Genomic DNA, 20215 nt, shown 5'->3' with positions numbered 1-20215 from the left:
GTGGAATGCAATAAAAACAAACGGTGAACCAATCACTCCACTATTTCTTGTATGTTATGCATTTCCTCTCACACACGCTGTCAGTCTTGTCAGCTTAAGCTAAGCTCACTCCGATAAAGAAGCTGCTACTCCAAACTTAAATGTAACTTAAGTAAAATAACACCATTTCTATCACTCACTTCCTCTGTTGCTGTTGTTGTACGCATTAAAGTCTGGCGGCTTGCGGTGGCGCTGCGACCATGCTAATCTTTAAATGGCCTAAGCACTCTCAAATTGATTACCATATCCATCAACGCCCGTTGCGCGCCTAATGCTATGCTTTAAATTTTTTTCAAGGCTTTGTATAAAGTAGCTCTAGCGCTTACACACAAACACTCGCACGCACTTTGCACTAGAGAGCAATTTATAGCGAGTAACCACTAATCTGTCGGGTTTTATGGGCCTTCTTTCACTTGCAGCGTTCAATTATGTTAAGTTGCGGTTATGCAAGTTCTTAGTCCTTCTTGTTGCCATGTATGGGTGTGTGCCTCCTATTGTTGCAGAATTGTTTTAATTGATGCTTCGAAAATGAATTGTATCATTAATAGAGGGTACCATGACAAGCAGTAAGCTTACAGTTCTCAGTTTGAAGCTAAGCCGAGCGTATGACATTTGATTAATGGTCGTTCAATGGCTGTGAAAGGCGCCATCGAAAGCTTTTAATGGAAAGCTGAAGCTTCAAAATCCAAATAGATGAGGAAGAAATAGTTTTTTTTACAGAGCACACATAATTCAAAGCAAATATTGATTTTAAAATTGTTTAAAAAATTTCATACTTTTTCATCTGAGACTAATAATTATAAGAAATGAAATATATGTACTCGAAAATAGTACAATAATTTGTTGCTGTGTACGGATTTATTCTGGATTTAGCTCGTAAAAGTTTGTTGGCTGACATCACTAGCTTGAATTGTTACCAAGTCAGTGTGATACAGGAATATTCGCCATAATTTTCGAACTTCAGAACCAGCATACAACAATGAATGAAATGGTCCTGAATGAATTGTCTGTCTATTAATTATCCTAGACTATTTCAAGACCGCAGCATACTCTTATAGAAACCTCAAAGGTGATCAAGTGACTGATGCCAAGAGCATACTGGAATTATGGATGGAACACTTCTAGAACCTGYTGAATGGCAGTGAAAGCTGAACACCAGGAGATGGCGAACCCGATTCCCCAATCGGTGATAATGGACCGGAGGTTCCAATGCTCGACCATGAAGAAGTTCCAATAGCAATCACGCTCCTGAAGAACCACAAAGTGGCTTGGGCCGATGTATTACCGGCCGAGCTCATCAAATACGGCGGCGAAGACCTGATAAGGAGAATGCATCAGCTTCTTTGTAGAATACGGTCTGACAAAAGCATTCCCGACGATTGGAATTTAAGTATGCTTTGTCCAATCCAAAAAAAAGTTATATCCCAAAATTTGCGCAAATCTGAGCCTCCTTAATATCGCATACATATTAGGCCTTATCGAGTGTAATGTGTGAAAGATTAAAGTCCACCGTCAAAAAACTGATTGGACCATATCGGTGTGGCTTTAGGCCTGGAAAATAAACAACTGAACAGATATTCACCATGAGCCAAATCTTGGAAAAGTTTCGTGAAAAGAGTATTGACACACACTACATTTTCGTCGATTGCTAAGTTGCTTTTCACAGCACGAAAATAAGCTGCCTTTATTCCGCTATATCTGAGTGAAGAGTTGGTGCTATGAGTTTTCGAGAGAAAGTAAAGGAACAGGGAGACCTTTACTCAATTGAGAAGACCAGGTGGAGAAGAACCTGGCTACACTTAAATTCTCCAATTGGCGCCAAACAACGAAAAGAAAGAACGACTGGAGTGCTGTTGTAAACTCGGCTATAACTGCGAAAGCGGTGTTTACGCCAATAAAGAAGAAGAACAATATCTTTATTAAGATTTTGTTAGTACTTAGAAAAAAGTATGATTTCCTACCATTACTTTTTTAACTTATTGTACATCTAGCAGATATTAGTATTAGCGATTGTTAGATCGCATATCTACTATGAGAATTAAGGAGTTAGATGGAACAGAATTCGTTATGGATATAGCGATATCAGACCATTTGGATGGAATTTCAATAGTTATTTCCTGATTAGGATACCTTCTAGACGTGAATGGAATTGAAGAGGATAATAAGGAAGGCGGATACTATTTAAATCTACACCAATGATTCCAAAATGGACTATGGAGTAGGGGTTCTTCCAAGCGGAAGTACTAAGCATAGGACTTCTGTGAAGGTGTTATAGATAGCAACCATATACGCAAAGAGCCAGACAGCACAGCTGATCTTGACGTCGCTAAAGATTATTTCCAGGTAGTCAGCAACTAAGCACACAAAATTAATACCATTCTCACCAGGAAAGAGCTTTAGACAAAAATTGCACAAATAGTTCAGAACAGGTGGAGATCTATAACAAAAGCAAGATTACGAAGAAGAGATGGCCTAAGTAAGATAGAACAAATACTAAAGACTTATTACATAGGTACAGCTACTATAACGGGGCATTTAGATAACATTCGCTAAAAATGTGGTCTACCATAAAGAAAGGGATATTAAATTAGAGGAATGGTGAATGGGGAGATCAGGATACTTTTTTTTTTGAAGGAAATTGGATAGGAAAAAGGCCACACAACAGCGAAAGAGCAAAGCGTCAACTATGCTTATAATTATATACATATGTCCTTGTTACTTAGTAGCTTATTCTGTTTCGACATGGTGACCTATTTATATAGGACATGTATTTGTTTCGTAAATATGTGACAACTGTTTGCCCGTAAAAACTTAGCGATATTCAGTAGATCGCAGATCACGTTAAAAGTTCGTTGATTCCAATCATCGACGAAGAAACACCCAAAACGTAGAAGAACGCATGACTTTAATGGACTTCTTACCAAGTAATGTCAAATTTTCGAGGTTCATACTTTACCCTATGTAATACATATGCAAATGATTATTCAGAAAACTCACCGTTCAATGCCCGAGAGACGGGGATGACGATATTTCCGTGACAAAAGCAGACCACCACCCCAAGCAGCCTAAAACAGTACAAGTAAAAGGAAAGGAGACAAAAGTAAATGGAGTTTATAATAATTTATATTAATTTTCTTAAATTTTTTTTGAAACTCTTCAATCACTCACATCTATGTGCAACCAACACTTGTACTTCTGGCAAATATCGGCTATCTGATTGATGTTGTCGAAGGCACCCAACACCGTAGTACCAGCGGTTGCATTGACGAAGAATGGAATGTGACCCTTGGCCTTTCGTTCCAATATCAAACGCTCCAACTCCGAAATGATCATCTTGCCATGCTCATCAGATGGCACCATAACACAGTGATCTGTACCCAGACCACAAACAGCAGCGCAGGACTTCACCGAATAGTGACATTGATCAGAGGTGAACATGACCAGTTGGCCGGGCAGACCGGCAGCACCGTGTTCCTTGTAGTTGGGGAACATTTTGTGACGTGCCGCAAGGAATGCATACAAATTGGAGATCGAACCGCCTGGTGCCAATATGGAGTCACCACCTTCCCAGCCAATGATTTGACGCATCTTCGACAGTACCACATTCTCCATTAAAATGAAGACGGGCGCAATCTCATATGTGAACATGTTGGTATTGGCAGTTGCAGTCAACCACTCGCCAGCCATCGAGACGATGTCCAGTCCGCATGACAGCTGATTGAAGAAGTGTGGATGCCCTGCGAAGTAGAGAGAAACAAAAGAGATTAAAACGATACTTGAGTAAAAGTGGTGAGTTTTGGAGAGAAAAAAATGTTAGATCAGAATTGGTTTATTATTATTTTGACAGATTAAAGATCATCCATTTTCCTACTTTTTTTTTTTAAAGAAAAAACACAGATTCTTCAAATTTGATGGGGAATGTTTATTATCACTCGATAGAAAATTTTTGGCATTTATTTTTTGAAGATTGTCGCCTTCATATGTTGGTCGCGGCTACGTCCCAGATGGTCCATCTGTTGAGTATAATTTGCGATGATACCTGTGAAGACCTGAATCGAAGTGGGTTTGTCCGATATAGTGAACAATCAACCAGCCCGAAGCCTGAAATTATGATGTGTAGGAAACGGCATCGTCTTGTTGAAACCAAGTTCGCCAAGATCAAGAGCTTTAATTTCAGGATTTAAATAGTGTCGTGATAAAGGTCGCCATTGACAGTTACGTTCTCACCGGCATAATTTTTGAAGAAGCATGGACCGATGATTCCACCAGCTTATAAACCACTCCAACCCGGTTTTTTTTTCTCGATGAAATGACAGCTCTTGAATCTCTTCAGGTTGCTCTTCGTCTCAAATTTAGCAATTTTTCTTATTTACATACCCATTGAGCCAGAGATAGACCCTATCGCTGAACATTATTTGGCTCGAAAATGTCGGATATTCGTGGAACTTTTCAAGAGCCCATAGAGCGAAGGGAAGGCCGAGCGGCTTCAGTTTTGTGCACATCTTAGGAGGCAGCGAAATTTGTAGGAACAATAGGTGCTATCTTGGCTAACTCCAGATAATGGGCATAGCCAGATAGTGTATTTCGCCGGGAAATCTGTTACGAGGAAGGACAAGATTGCACAATCGGAAAAGTGACGTCCATCTTGTTTTAGATTCAGAAGGTGTTATCAATGTCCTTGGCCGTACTGTATTTAAAGGTTTTTTCAATAGGGAGCTTCAACTTAAAGAGGCAACGCGGAGCTTTTGCAATTATTCGCGCTTGTCTATCACAACGTCACTCGACATAAAGCAGCAGATTGAACGACGCGAGACAGGCGGCAGACGATAGACGTTGAGCCATAAGCTAGCAACAGATGTGCTTGGCAGCTATGTCACAGAATACTCACACCAGAATCAAAAGACTCACTTCGATCAAAAAGAAAAGAGCAATTTTCGCTACCAATCTATGCTATGTTGAATGTTGAATGCAATCAAGAAGCGAAAGTAATACGCTCATTGCGCAGCTAAGACAATGGCACGTCCAGACAATGAGGAAACAAAAATATATATTAATATTTTTTATTGTTTACAAGTGTTTATGTGTGTATCTACGCTGACTTCCAGGATTTTGTGGCATCGTGGCGTCGGGAAGCACGCCTGAGCGCAGTTCAATACCATTGTATTCGAGGCCGAGGTCGCCGCTGCAAAGGTCAGTTCAACCGTGAGCGAACGCAGTTTGAGCAAATAGGCGGCAGACTCCGGCACATCTGGCATTTCCGTTAACAAATCGATATATTTTTTTCCCAGCGAAAATAAAAGTCCATAGAAAATATGAATAAGGTCGCAACTGTTTGTTGGCTAGCGGGGAAAGTAAGAGTGAGAGTCTTCTATTTAAATATATCCACACACTCGAATATTATGCAGAGTTGGTAGTGCTCTAATTCTAATAAATGACACACGAGCTACGCAGCTCTGCGACTGTTGCGAGTGGGTTCATAAATTGCTCATTTATTGCGGCTAATTGCGAATTGCAGCAACACAACAGCCAAATGGGACACAGGCGAAATCCCCAAACAGAGTCCACAATGAAATCGCAAACAAATACGAAACAAATCCAAAAGTAAATCAAAATACAAACAAGAAATAGTAAACAAAGCGCACAACACTCGCCAGCCGAGGCACACGAACTCGATTTGCCCAACAACGATGTGCCTAGTGTGAATTCGCTCCACAAGGGGTTGCAGTTTATGCACGAACCCTTCGTCTTAAGTCGTTGGCAGCTCAATGTCGGGTGCCATAAGTCGTGTGATTAAAAACCCATTGCCTCAGGCCTCGCAGGCGTCATTCATGTCAAACTGCACGCTCATACGTCTATATATATGGATTCGTATATGTGTGTGGACCAGCTGAGGCCACCAAACAGCATTTCCGCATGGAGTGAATCATTTGTCTTGAAGGGATCAGGTATGATTTAACGAAGGCAAACATTTCAATTTGCGCGCGGTGTTGCCGGCAGTGTGTCACAGTTGGCCTAAACTTTCGCCCAGCCAGTGTTATGTTATGGTTGTTGCTGTCACCCTCCGCGCACGCTGCCAGTCATTCATTCGTTCATTGAGCCATTCATTCGCATCAAAGGATCAGCGTGCAGCGAGTCAGAAAATAACAACGGATTTTGATTAAAGCTCTCTGCGCACACAAACACATGTACATAGATATATACACACATATTATATATATATATACATATATATATGTTTTTTTATAGAGAGATATTGAAGTAGTACTCCAATGCAGTGTCAAGCAGACAGTAGCGCCTGCTTGCTGCCAACTATGAATGAACATCGCTTATGTGTTTGTATGTATGCCATGCGGGTTGAGTATATCCTTGTCATGTCTATAAACATATATTTCTGTGGATTTCGTAGGCTGCTTGGGGTTGGCAGTAGCATATTATGTTGCCAATATGGAGTGCGGGGGATTACGTGGGATTATGGATCATAAATGGGATTTTTATCGCAGTTACGAAATAATAGCAAAAGCATTTTTGCGACCCAGCCGAGCTGGCCGTGTGAGTGGTAAAGTGAGATTTGATGGCATTCACATTAAAGTTAAATGCGAAAGTCATTGAAAATAGGCAAGTCAATGCTGGATTACCGTTATGTGTGTCTAGTTATGTCTCACTTTAACAGGAGTTTAACGAGTAACGGAAATCCCTAATTATTTTTAAGCCTTTGAAGAGTTAGTGTTTGTTATTGAAGTTCATACTTAGTTAACTAAAATTTATTACAGAACGTCCACTTTATAACCCATAATCAAGTTATCATGACACGATAGCGGTCGTCATTGACGGTTACGTTCTCATCGGAATCAGTTTTAAGGCAATATTAACCGATGATTCCAGCGGCCCACAAACCGTATCAAACCGTTGGTAACCTGGATGAAATAGCAGCTCTTGAAGCCCTCCAGTTTTCTTTTCGTCCCAAATGTGTCAATTTTGCTTGTTCACAATCCATTGAGCCAGAAATGGGCCTCATCGCTGAACAAAATTTGGCTCGAAAACGTTGGATCTTCTTGGAAAGATCCCATAGAGAGAAGCAAAGTCGCTTGGGATGGTCAAGTTGTATTTTGTACGCTTTCAATTTAGATGTCGACGTAAAATGCACAAAGTCATTCCATACGCCAGACCGAGTTGCTACGCAGGGACCGAATCGACTCTCCACGATTTTCGTGTGTACTCTCAGCTTCGGGTGCTATATTTTCTTCATTGCGTTTATTCGGTTGAATATTATGCAATAATGAATGTTGGATCTCAAGCTGGGTGATGGTTTTGCGAATAGTACGCTCAGGAGTCCGATTATGTTGACCATAAATCGAGCGATCCTGTGAAATTCTCTAGGCCTTTCCCTATTTTTCCCTACATTGCAGTTCAAACAATTAAAGAAGAAGATACTATTTAATTTTTGGTAATCTAACTACGGATCAAAACTGCCTTTTGGACGGGACGCCGGGATTTGCGGCGATCCTTCAAGCTGCCGGAATACTGCAGTATCAGGAAAGCTGTTGAGATAGATAACAACGAAGGAAACAACGTAAAGAATATCAATATTTCGATAAACAAGCGGTAATTAAAGCAATAATCTCACATCGCATTGCGTCAGAGAATGACTTAAGAAGCAGGGAGCCAGAATATATAGTGGTTGCCGGAAAGCTGTTTGCGGCTGAGTTCCAGGCCACAAAAATGATTGAGAGAGATTGCCAAAAGTGAATGTAATATCGCCAAGATCAAGGGAGCGGAAGAGAAACACGTAAGCTTTCTGCATCCGGTGGTTTTGAAAAGACTGCAGGACTGTTGTTTGCGTAGTCACAGGTAAAGCCCGTAATGCCCATAATAACGTTGGCATATAGTATGTGGAAAGTGCAGCAAAGAACGCATAAGAGCGACGCTGCGATATCTCCTCTGTTTATGTCCGGCCCTATCTAGAACGCTCCTTAGATATATAGAAGCTCCGCAGTTCAAGAGACTATATTAAATCTTAGAATGGGATAAAAAGTCTATATTAAACTTGAGCGCGTATTAATGATGAATTTCCATCTGGCATTACAAAGGACCGAAAGGAAAGGATCGATGAATGGCGTGACAGCCAGCAAGTACTACCTAACCTGACCAAATGTTCGGGATAATTTTTTTCTCGAATAATCTTTGCTTTGCCAAAGGTAAAGGATTAAAAAAATAAAGAGTCGATAAAGTGACAAGGACGCAAAGTCATAGTGTTTCGCAGCGCTTTCCATTGTAAATGATAAAGTGTATATGAAATTTATTTCAAACATACGTATTTTTTGATTCACAAGCTTATTAAAAGTCAAACGCTGCTACTTTGCATAATTGAATTTGTTAGACAAACAATGACAGTGCTTATCTGCTGGAGGTATGTTTGAACAGGCGGGCTACAAGAAGCTTAGTGTACTCTTCACTGCAGCGCACGAGCCAATCGCTCCTTCCCAGCGAAATTTGTCTTGGCATAATATTTGAATAATAATTATCCGCCACTGACAATTTGCATTAGCATATGTTTTGATGCTCCCAATCGCTCAGCACAGCATGGTGTCTCTTCTTCGGCGAGTGCGTATTGTGTCACTCGAGACGTGACTGGTTGCGCTGCGGTCGCATTAGGGTAGTTTGTGGCGCAGCACGAGCACGAATGAACAATGGACAGATAATCAGATCAACGCGCGGCTGATGCCATTTTATGGCCCATTGAATCCAGACTCTTAAAATTTACACCTTTCATCTGCAGACATGCGAATATGTTTACAGAAACTCTTTTCCTCACAGCCATAAAGGGTACGGGAATAGCTTTTTTTGCTGACAAATATTGTGGTTGGCATAAGTGCCAAATCAATCAAAATCCCTTACCGCCAAAGGATTGAAAGCCAAAAGTCGTGTGGCAACTAGGAAACTCGGCACTTTTGCTTGCATCATGAATGCCACACTGATTTCATTGTGCGCGAGCGCTTTTGGCCCGCCCCTTTGAGCGCTTCCTAATCGAATTGGCCACGTGACCACAATTGTGTTTGAAGTAGCGATAATAAGCGTATTTATGGCACTACGAAGACGTAGCATGCCACATAGTTGCAAGAAAGTATATGCCGCGGGGGACACTTAAAAGCGACGCCGCATGCCACACCACCGAACCGGATTCGCCTGCCTTGTTGCGGATGTGTCGGTGTTGGCGTTGACTTCCTGCATGTGTGTTTGTTATTGTTTTTGTGTCTAAAACTTTTTAATGAATTCAATTTCGGCTCACTTCTCTGCCGTTGTTGTTTTCTAAAATTCAATTAAAGCCTAAGAAAATATACAAACAAATAAATACTTTTCCTCAATCAATAGTGGACGTGAGATCGTGAATGAGTGCATAGAAACGTGAGTAGAGCTATCAATATTCAGTATTTGTATTTACTTCAATTCCGAGGTACTTTATCTACTTCGCTTACTTACCAGTCTTCACTTGATATTTCAGTGTTGTGGCACAATCTTCAATGAGCTGCTGTAAGGTCACAGCTCGATCGGGTATGTCCAAGTTTAGTATCGTCTTCATTTCCTCTGGATGATGGAATTCCAAGATTTTCTCATTGCGATCATTGGTCGCTTTGACAAAGTCCAATAGCACATCGATGACCTTCTGCAGGAACTCGCGGGTTTCAGCAGTGGCGCTAACTGTTGTTGGCAAAAGATCTGGAAAGAGAGGAAAATGTGTGGTTTATAAAAAGCCTGTTGAAATTATTCATAGACTATGTAGAGCCTTGAGCTAAATTTATAGATTGATAGATAGATGAAATACTTATTTGTATGGATTTAGTTGGACCGCATAAGAACGTGTAAGAATCAAAAAGCTTCTACGAAATGGTTCAGGTAACCCTCTTAATTCGCTGTAGTTTGTTTTCCTATGAATTCTAACAAAGTCCGTGGGACTTTTATGGTCTAAGATTGACGACTGTTTAAAAAAACTGACAAAACGCCTTGATGCTCTCACAATTCTGTTGAGGCGAGTACTTTAGATTCCAGTTAGATCTATGGGATGATTGAGCATATGAGATCCATGATATTTAAACCTTAGCGTAACGAAATTGTATAGTCCAGAACAAAGTACTGAGACAATACCACTCTATATATGGCTAGTTTTTTTAACCTTATCGCTTGGATGCTCATTGTGGAATGACTAAATAGAACCCTATAATTTGTTGAATCCTTTCTAAGCGTAATATATTTAAATTCGATCAAGGGGGCTCTTGTGAGACGTAATGAGAAAGAGTTTCTGAGATAAAACAGTGGCAAATTAAGGAGAAGATCCAAAAGAGTAACTTCTTCATTAATATCAGCATATTAGAGAAGATGCGCCAAATCTTGGAAAAGAAACGTGAAAAACGGATCGACACACAACACTTCTTCGTCGATTTCAAAGCTGCTTTTGACAGTACGAAAAAGAGCTGCTTTTATGCCGCGATGTCTAAATTTAGTATCCCCGCAAAACTAATATGACTGTGTAAATTTACGTTGAGCAATACCAAAAGCTCGGTCAGGATCGGGAAAGATCTCTTCGAGCCGTTCGTTACTAATCGAAGTTTCAGACAAGGCGACTCCCTATCGTGCGATGCAAATGGGTGTGGTAGTGAACGAGGGCAAGACTAAATATCTCCTGTCATCAAACAACTAGTCGTTGCCCTCGCGACTTGGCTCCCACTGTTGACACTCATAACTTCGAAGTGGTAGTAACCAAATAGCAATAAGGAAGAACGATGGGCGCGCTGTGGTAAATCGGCTATAACTGCGTAAGATGTGTTTACGCCAATAAAGAAGAAGAAGAAAATGAGAGGAATTTAAATTGCTTCAGTTATTTATGCTTTCCTAAGTTTTTCGAAACCCAAGTATGCTGGCTTGTTTTCGCCAAAACTTTGAGAGTTATGAATCGAAGAAACAACTGACATAACTGAAACGGATTGTATAATTAAATTGATACCTAATCTGAAGACCGCCTTAATGAGATATTCACATCTTCTTTCCGTCATGTTGCTATAGACTTGTTGACTATGCTGTGTCTTTGTAATATATTTCAAAATCAAACATACCACTCATGTATAGTGATCTCTAAAAAAAATATTTTTCTTATCACTGCATGATATATGACTATGCCTTACTCCGGTTGCCCCACGTCATTTCAATAAACTACACAAATATTGCATATCTATGCTATTATGGGAGTTCTTTTTTCTTTATGTCATAAAAATCAGATTTTATTTTAAAGCATTCTTCTTCCAAGAAAGTCCGGTAATCAAAAGCATTTGGTGGAGCATAAAAGACGAAAATATTGCTATTTTGCTGGAGGAAATTGCGGCTACAGCGCACTGATTGAAAATCGCCCTTTCCTGATGGGCGCTCGTCCTGTTGTTGTTATTGTCTCAATGTTGCAGCAAAATGCCATAAAGAAGGGTATAACAATACTGAAGCAAGTGGCAAACGTAAGCATATGTGCCTGTGAGTTAGTGCTGCACAGAATGGAGTGGATTGGTGGTGGCTTGTGGGCAAGATTGCTACACTCATACTTCAATCGACCCTTACAAGGTCGTACAGCTGGCGCATAACGGTGATGCGGGAGTGAGAAAAATCATTCATCAAATTTTGGATTTCGCATTCTAAATTAATTTTTTTTGCTAGCTTAAACAGTGGCGAAGTTATTTTAAGAATTTGGTTTCCAACCGATATGCATGCATATGTTTATATATTTGTATGCCTATCATATGCAAAATATTTGTTGAAGTAGTCCAAGTTACACGAAAGGGGACAACAGATTCTATCATAGAGTATATTATCTTTTATTAATAAAGCCAGTTCCGGACTAGGGTTACTTCTCTTTCGAAAATAAATGCTGAGTAATCTAAGACACCAGGAAAACCTTTGTATGGAACTGCTGTTCCTTTTGTAGGACATTTACGGATCAATAGGGATCAACTGCAGCTAATTTTAGTATACGTCTTCTTGCTGGTTGAAAAAGAAAATATATTCTAGTGGCGTTAAATAGCATGATCTTGACGTCCATTTGGCTGGGACATTTCTTGAAATTAACTACTCGGTAAACTTTGCACCCAATGTGTATATGCTTAGACGTAGAACATGAGGCGGGTTGTTGTAAGTAAAGATCGTTCGCGTCATTTTCGCCAAATTCCAGGAAAAAGTTTGCTATATCGTGATGGTAACGACATTTCTTATTTCATTTCGAAAAAATAAGTTCAAGTATATTAGGCGGCACTCAGTTCGTATGATAGACGAGACTTCTCTCTCCCATTAAGTAATACTTAATCCGGTGGTTCCGTGGAAGTAGGTTAGTTTAGCATATTAAAGTTCCGTAATCCGATGTTTGCTCTTACTATAAAAAAGGCCTGATGATGTCGCCATACCACAATCCGCATAAGAGAGTCAAATTTTGATTGACGGGTTTTGTTGGTTGGCGAAACCAATACGCCGGAAATAAGCCTCATCTGAGATGAGATTTTTCATTTTAGAGTAGCCAGCGAAGAACGTGAATTTCTGTAGTAATTTTGGACAATTTCCAATTTAGAGTTAGCTGTAGATCTAGCCTAGATAAAAACACTCTCGCCTTAATTAGCTTTTGAATTTTGGATATTAGATAATAATTGCCGTCAGGATCTTTTACACCAAGTGTTCGAATGGCAGCTTAAGGAATTATTCTTTAAATACCCCATTGACTTCTTAAGTTCAAGATTTTGGTAAGATTTTTGGGTCTGAAAATTTTATTTAGTACAGAAATATCTTAATTTCTTCCTTCTTACAACCTAAGATGCGCTATTGAGCGGTAGATGAGTTAGGTTATATTGGCCAGTTACAACGCCGTACTGGTCTGTAGTAATGTTATATGTAAGGTCAGTTTAATTTGAGGTGAAAAATTCGTTACATATGACGTCAATGTTTTTTATGAACTTTAGGAACAACTTGATGTCTTCGTTTGATACTTCGTAAAGTTCTTTGAACTCCGAAGCTTCTAGATACTTGAGTCGAGTTGGCATTTATGCCAATCCAGCAAGCATGTAATGCTAGTAGGTTGTGACCCGTCAGTCCTTTCGAGATCGTGTGAGTAAGAAGCAAAAAAGTACTCCTAAGGTCGCTTGACCATAATCTTGGCTATTTTGTCTGATTTAAGGCATACCATCTCGTCCTGATTAGCCCTGGTAACAAAGATAAATCTACGTGTGAAATAGAAGTAATTAGAAGATGCTTATTCACAGTTATGTTCAGATTTCTTCACCGCATATCTTTATTTGCGGTATGTATTCGTCCTCTACTAAAACGGTCTAATTCCATGTCGGTCGGGTAATTCCCAAATAATTTCGTAATAAGTAAAAATCGGTTAAGTGACTGATTATGGGTATAATTACCATTCGGTGTGCCATATACACTATTCTTGTCTAGGATAGAGGCAAGATTCTTCTTATTTATTGGCGTAGACACCTCTTACGCGGTTATAGCCGAGTTTAAAACAGTGCGCCAGTCGTTTCTATTTTTTGCAATTTGGCGCCAATTCGAAGTAGAAAGTGATGCCAAGTCCTTTTCCAACTGATCTCTCCAACGAAGTGGAGGTCTTTCTCTTCCTCTGCTTCCCCCGGCGAGTACTATGTCAAATACTCTCAGAGCTCAGTGTTTTCATCCATTCATTGACTAACCCAGCGTAGCGACAGCCTCTTGATTCGCAGTACCATGTCAATGGCGTCATATATCTCGTACAGCACATCGTTCCATAGACTGCGGTATTCGTAGTTCCCAATGAGCAAAGGACCATAAATCCTTCGCAGAACCGTAAATAAATTTTAAAAATTTGTCCAAGGCTCTCGGCAGCTTGTATGTTTTAGAGCCGATCAGAAAAAAAACTGTAAAGTAAGCATCTCCAGGCTTCTCACAGTTTTAAATGTAGAAGTTAGAAAGAAAGTGAAGTCATTTTGATACCAATAAAACTGAATAACGCATTAAAACTTAGTGTTATCGCTGGAATTTCCATTAACATTCTCGAAATGAAATCGCGCACAAAATTAAAATTTCCCTTCACTAATCGACGGCAGTGATGTGTAAATTTAAAACGGTCTACGCACAAGAAATTCCAAGTTTTATACATATACTGAAATGTTTGCATTTGTTTACGCAGCTTTTTAAATTCAATTTAAAGCACGTTGATCGTCGCATTCGTTGCGCCACAACAGACAGAGTCAAGCACACTTACGCACTTATACACTTGTAGATAAGCATCGTTGTGTTGGCAGAAGGAAGAGAGGGCGGAAGGAAGACAGCACCAGCCGCTTAAACACACGTCAGCGACCAGCGGATAGACTGATAAGGCTTTTTGGATTAAAAAAAGCGCTCAACGCAACAAAGTGTAGCAACAAACTGCAATTTGGACGAAACTACCACCAACGCATTCCCACAGCAAAAACAGTATATTTCGAATAAGCGCTGCTCATAACCAGCTCTGCTCAGATGTTACCTTTGTATGCATGTATTAATGTGTATGTGTCAGTACGTCGTGCACGTTAAATAAACGGAATTCCAGTGACATGTAAACGAACGTAATATCCTGTGACTAAACGGTTTATGGCTGGCCGTGTATTGAATTTCAGCCGCACGCACGCACACCACAGCATCGCACGTCAAATGGCAGGAAAGGGGGTGATTTTGACTTCTTGGCCATGCTTTATGTTTGTATGTATGCCTCAACCAGATCTATTGTAGATTCCTCATACATACATACGCACACCCGCACTCATCACACACACGTGTGCTTGTCGAATCACTCAGGCGGAGCAGTGAGCACTGCGTGTCGGGTGTGAGTCGCTGGGCAATTTATCACCTCAGTGGACGAGTGTGTCCGACACCGGCAGCTTCTGGTACACACAACTCTGCAGTTTTTTCTCAATCTTATTCCTATTCTTATATATTTTGTATTTTTCTTGCGTGTAAACAAAGTTACGCATTTTGCCAGACTTTGGTAGATTTGTCATTGTTTGCGCCATTTGTTAAGCCATAAATCGCAAATACTCTTGCTGCATATGTCATTTGCCAAATGTACTTTTGACTGAAGTATTTAACCACTGCTTGAGCATATCAACAACACCCGTTATTTGCTTGAGCTCTCATACTCAGTTTGTGTGCTTGAGAAAAGTTAAAGTTGTTACACTCAGGCTCATAAGTTGAAATTTTTCCACGGAAGTGTGTGTGTATGTGGATATTAAAAATTTTGTTCACTATTTCGCTGGTAATACCAATTTGTAGGATTTAATGTGAAGAATGTAGTATGATGAGTCTTATTTCAGTACTTATGGACTTCCTGATAAGGCTGTTAATGCTTCTGCAGCTGTATATACATACGTATAGAGAACAGAGAGATTTATACCTATACATTCGTATCCGTTGATGAGTTTCTCTTCGAAATGAATATTGGAAACAAACTTCACTGTTTGTAGTTTGTTCAGAGACTGTGACTTTTAACTTTTCTATTAAACGCAGAAGGGCTTACAATTTTTTAGGTAACTCACATCTGTGAGAAAACAGAATTAGACATATACAGAGACTGGGCCGAAAAGCTTTTGGCATGACCGGAAGATCCTATTAATAATAAAACATTTATTTCTTAACTAAAAGTATTATTAACCTTTAATAGTATATTGATAAAGCCTCATGGCATTTTATTGAATCTTTCTTAAGTTATTGGTTTCAATGTTATTTTTATTTACAATGAAACAAATAAGAGCGACTAAGCTCGGTTGCAGCCGAAAATTGTATATTCTTGTAACTTGCAAGGATCAAAGCACAAGAAATATCGTAAGGTGCGAGACGTAAACTAGATGATCGGTATCCAATCAATTATATGCATACATACATAATCCATACACAGTCCGACATATTCAGCATAATGTTTATTAGAACAAGTAAAGAAAGGCTAAGTTCGGGGGCAACTAAACATTTTATATTGGTCGATATTTGGGGTACAAAGTCACCCCTAAATTCGAAATCTTTTTATTAAGTCTATGGAGGTTAAAGGTAATATTAGTCCGATTCCATTTTTGGCATACAGACATACGATTATAGGAGAAGAATTATCCCCTAATTTCAGTTATATACATCACACATTGACCGACATTTTCGATCAAAAGTCAATTGTAATTACCGGAGTTTAAATATTCGGTACCTATGTATGTATTGGCTTGAACAGTTTTTATTGGATATCAACAACTTTTGGTCATTAGGTGGCACACACAAAAGACGTTATACGTGAAAAGTTGTATTCCGTTATATCAATTGCTTCTCGATTTGTGTACTGGAAACTGAATGAATCAAGTGGAATTTTAGGTTGTGCTTTATGGGAAGTAGGGGTGAATGTTGTCCGATTTCCTCCATTTCCACGCGTTACACGTTACATAACAATGTAAGAAAAATATCACGTACGAAATTTTGTCGAAATCGGTTGAGAGATATGTGATTCCTAAAAAAAAGTGGAGCCACGCCCATCGTCCAATTTTCACACCGGGTACCATAAAGCTCTCTCATTTAATGTCTCTGGCGTATTCAGTTACTGATTTATCGCACCTTTAGTAGTTCTCAACAGAACAGTTGTATGAGGAGTGAGCGGGGTTATTCTTAAATGGTTTAGGAGATATGTACATTAAACCTGTTAGAGGGCGCGGCCACGCCTCTTTTTTTAATTTTTGCCCACAATTTTGTTCTCGGTTAATCGCGTTTTGTGGGCGTAGCAGTGGCCCGATTATGCCTACCACGAACTCGTCCTCCGTTTTTTGCCACGGAATACGCCTACCAACTTTCACTAAGATATTGTAATTTTTACTCAAGTTACAGCTTGAACGGCCGGACGAACGGACGGTCAGACAGACAGACAGTCACCCGGATTTCAACGTCTCGTCATCCTGATCATTTWTCTTACTCCATTCGTTTTAGGTGATTAAAACTATTATACTCTGTCCCAATATGGCGCAAGAGTATAAAAACAGGCAGTCGAATTCCTGGGCTGTAGTCGTTATATTGACTGGTATAAAAAACCGATTGATACATGGCCTTTGTCCTGTCTTCGAAAATTAGTTTAAATGTAACTTAAATTCCAATGGCTGCTGTTTTGAAACCAATAAAACGCGTTTTAAAGATAAAAAAAATGGCAACTTTTCTATAGATTTTTGCATCCCAGATTTTGAAGAGGATGAAAACCGCTAAGTAACTGTTGAACTATAGTCTCTGACGCGCTATTGATGATTTTTAATTGATTCGTCTGTCGAATGACATGATCTCCTAGAATGGTACTTATTTACAATACTCATACCTCCAAATAGTTATCGAAGTGATATTTCATAAAATATCGTTCCTAATATACCAACAAGTGATTATATACCAGTTGGTGTGAGACTTGTGTTAGTCTCGGTATTTAGTCAGAATTTCTACTATTGCATACACTCAGAGAAAGTGATTACAAGTAATGCACAGATTACCAATATCTTGGCTATTTTCGAGAGGTAGACAGTTCGTTGAGAGTATTCAAGCAAATTTTGCTTCAGTTAATATATTTAATAATTATATATGTAATATAATTATAAAATTGGATAAAGTTGATTAATATTTTTAAAAACTTACCATATGCCGTTAGACGAGCCGTTTTATCGGACAATTTATACCCGTTTGGATTGATCGACATCTTCTCCTCTGAAATAAAAACGAAAACGAAAATTTGATTAAAAAATTATAACAAATTATATTTCAAATCATTTAATTCACTTGAAAGCAAAGTAAATAACAGCTGCACCGGTATTTATGTATGTACACTCTGTTWATTGTTTACAAAACGCACTAAATTAGAAAACAAACAATTTGCCAATTTTTTCGAAAATATCTGAATACTTAGCAGCGAGTACGAAAATATATCTATCTGCCAATTCTGTGGCGAACTTCTGGCGAAAATATTCGATTAGACAAGCATTTAGTATCTTTGATTGAGGAAGCAACTCAAATTAATTTAGAGAACTTTTAATCATGCTGTGCTTATATGTATATGTGTACATGTTGTTGGAAGAAATAGTTGCCTTTTATCGAGAGATTGATTTCTGATCTACAAAAATCTCTGAGTTTGTAACTTAAACGAATCGAATGTATAATTGTATTTGTTAGTAATTATTATTGATTTTTTGAGTAGAAGAGAGAGTTTGGGTAGAACGCAACATTTCTAAAAAGTTTTGCGCATTTATTGTCCAAATCAGCGCTTGGCTACTTTGGCAATGGGAAAAGGTGTGTATATATTGAAGCTTTTCTGAGTTCTTCTCTCAATGCCAAGGTAATGAAAATTTCTGTTCGCGGTTATTAAGTTCGTCAAAAAGCTTTAACAGGGCTCAGTTAGCAAATAAACTTTGGATTTCTTTAAAAGATATGCCTATCTCCGCCTTAGAGAGCAGATATAACGGTAAAACCGATTCTCATGATGGCTACTTAGGCATTAAGCATTTTCGTGATATCTATATATTATTCCGTGATATATATTTTTTTCTCGAAGTGCCCGATTTCTGTTTATATATTTATATTATGATTTTATCCTTTAGGCACCACATTATTTTCATGAGAGTGTTCGTTTGTGATTAAATAATCGTAATACACATTTTTTGTACATTTGTTTGAAATATTTTCAATCAATTTTAACTATTCAAGAACATGTATACAAGAAGATTCTTTAAAATTCATATTATTTTCGGAGACATAAGTATTTTGCTGGCCTGACACACATAAAATGGTTCTTCCGTGAACTAGAAATATTCCCAATCTTAATTTTTACTATTTTTAAAAAGTTCGAAACAGTCAAAAGATGGGGTCCAAAGTTATGTTCTGAAAAAGAAGTTCAACTTTTACGTTTCTCAATTGCGACATTATTCGAGATTAAAAATTTTTTGTTTTCAGATTGCTAGCAGGGTCGAGAGTATTCTCTTGTGTCAATGTTGCTAACTTTTGACATTTTTGACATTTTTTACTTTTTTAATTTTTTCTATATTTTTGTAATATTAACAAATTGGTAATAAAAAAATATTGGAGCCGTATAGAAATTCAAGCAAGTAAAGAAAATTCCTTGAGCGTTACTTGGGAGTGGCCAGTAACGATTATTTTACATATGGCTCAATAAGCTCACGGCTTTCGGTCTTAGACCAAGTATCGTCTGGGTAAGAATGCTTTTTCTCCACAACTGACGCTTTCAAAGTCGGTGCCCATATCTTTATATAATTCAGTAGTTAACGCTGCGGATAAATTTTTTCTTTTTATAATAACAAGTTTATCAACGTTTTTTCTTCAAAGGAAGGCCATTATTTATCGTTCACATTTTTATTTTTTGATCATCGAGTTATGTGGGACACCGCCAATATTAGAGACTCTCCGGAATAATTGCTGTCATATCCGTATTTTGTAATATTTCTCCATCAAAATTTAACCAAAAATTCTTCAAATGTGATTCTAATTGAAATTGTAATTAAATTCATCTATTGTATGTACATATATTGCTAAGTTGGTAGAACTGTCCTTAATTACTATGCCAAATATGAGTGCGACCTGTCGACCAATTTGTTTACAGCAGCTGTTAAAACGTTACACCTTAGTACTGCGTTGCGATTTTTACAATCGATTTTTTTTCAATTTTTGTATTCAAAACCGAATTTCATTTCTTTAATCGTTGCGAATGTTGGCCAAGGGTTACGTTGTTTCAGTTTTATCAAAACACCGAAGCCTACAAAGACGGTCAAGAGGTCGTTAAAATCATGCCTTATTCTAGCCGACCTTCGACCTCTTCGACTGATGAAGATATTAAAAAGTGAAAGGATATGAAAAATCATCAGACAAGTAATGTTCCACATCTCCCGCGAGTTCGTTCCAATGATTTTGGTGGATATTTTGGGTATGAAACGCGTTCTTGCCTGAGTCTGCCCAATAAAAATGATTTTTTATTTTTTCAAAAAGAGTGCCGTAAATAGGTCTCTTTGGATATGCTTGCTCGAGCGAATTCCGATCCCACATTCATAGAGAACATTATAACTGCCGATCATAAATTTGCTTTGGAGGGACAAACGGTCAACAAGGAGTTTTATTCTGCCCCATTGAGGCATAT

At 38.6% G+C, this 20215-nt stretch overlaps 1 protein-coding gene across 5 annotated transcripts in view; it reads right to left on the bottom strand.

Moving 5' to 3' along the window:
• Window positions 1-20215, bottom strand: part of LOC108976819 (glutamate decarboxylase) — a 41706-nt gene that overhangs the window by 9294 nt on the left and 12197 nt on the right. For 4 of the 5 annotated variants that reach the window (XM_018946180.1, XM_018946182.1, XM_018946178.1 and 1 more), the window contains exons 2-5: window positions 17713-17781; window positions 9517-9753; window positions 3208-3776; window positions 3037-3104 (exon numbers count right to left, since the gene is read on the bottom strand). In XM_018946180.1, coding sequence (XP_018801725.1) covers window positions 3037-3104; window positions 3208-3776; window positions 9517-9753; window positions 17713-17773 — 935 coding nt within the window. In that variant the 5' untranslated portion in view covers window positions 17774-17781. Of the gene's footprint in view, window positions 1-3036; window positions 3105-3207; window positions 3777-9516; window positions 9754-17712; window positions 17782-17853; window positions 17972-20215 lie in introns of those variants that run through there. The other variant, XM_018946181.1, reaches the window with a different exon arrangement.

Source organism: Bactrocera latifrons, unplaced genomic scaffold (assembly GCF_001853355.1).
Source record: "Bactrocera latifrons isolate USDA-ARS-PBARC rearing strain unplaced genomic scaffold, ASM185335v1 scaffold_8, whole genome shotgun sequence".
Taxonomy (NCBI): Eukaryota; Metazoa; Arthropoda; class Insecta; order Diptera; family Tephritidae; genus Bactrocera; species Bactrocera latifrons.
The sequence above is the reverse complement of the archived record's forward strand: the minus strand, read 5'-3'. Positions and strand labels throughout refer to the sequence as shown.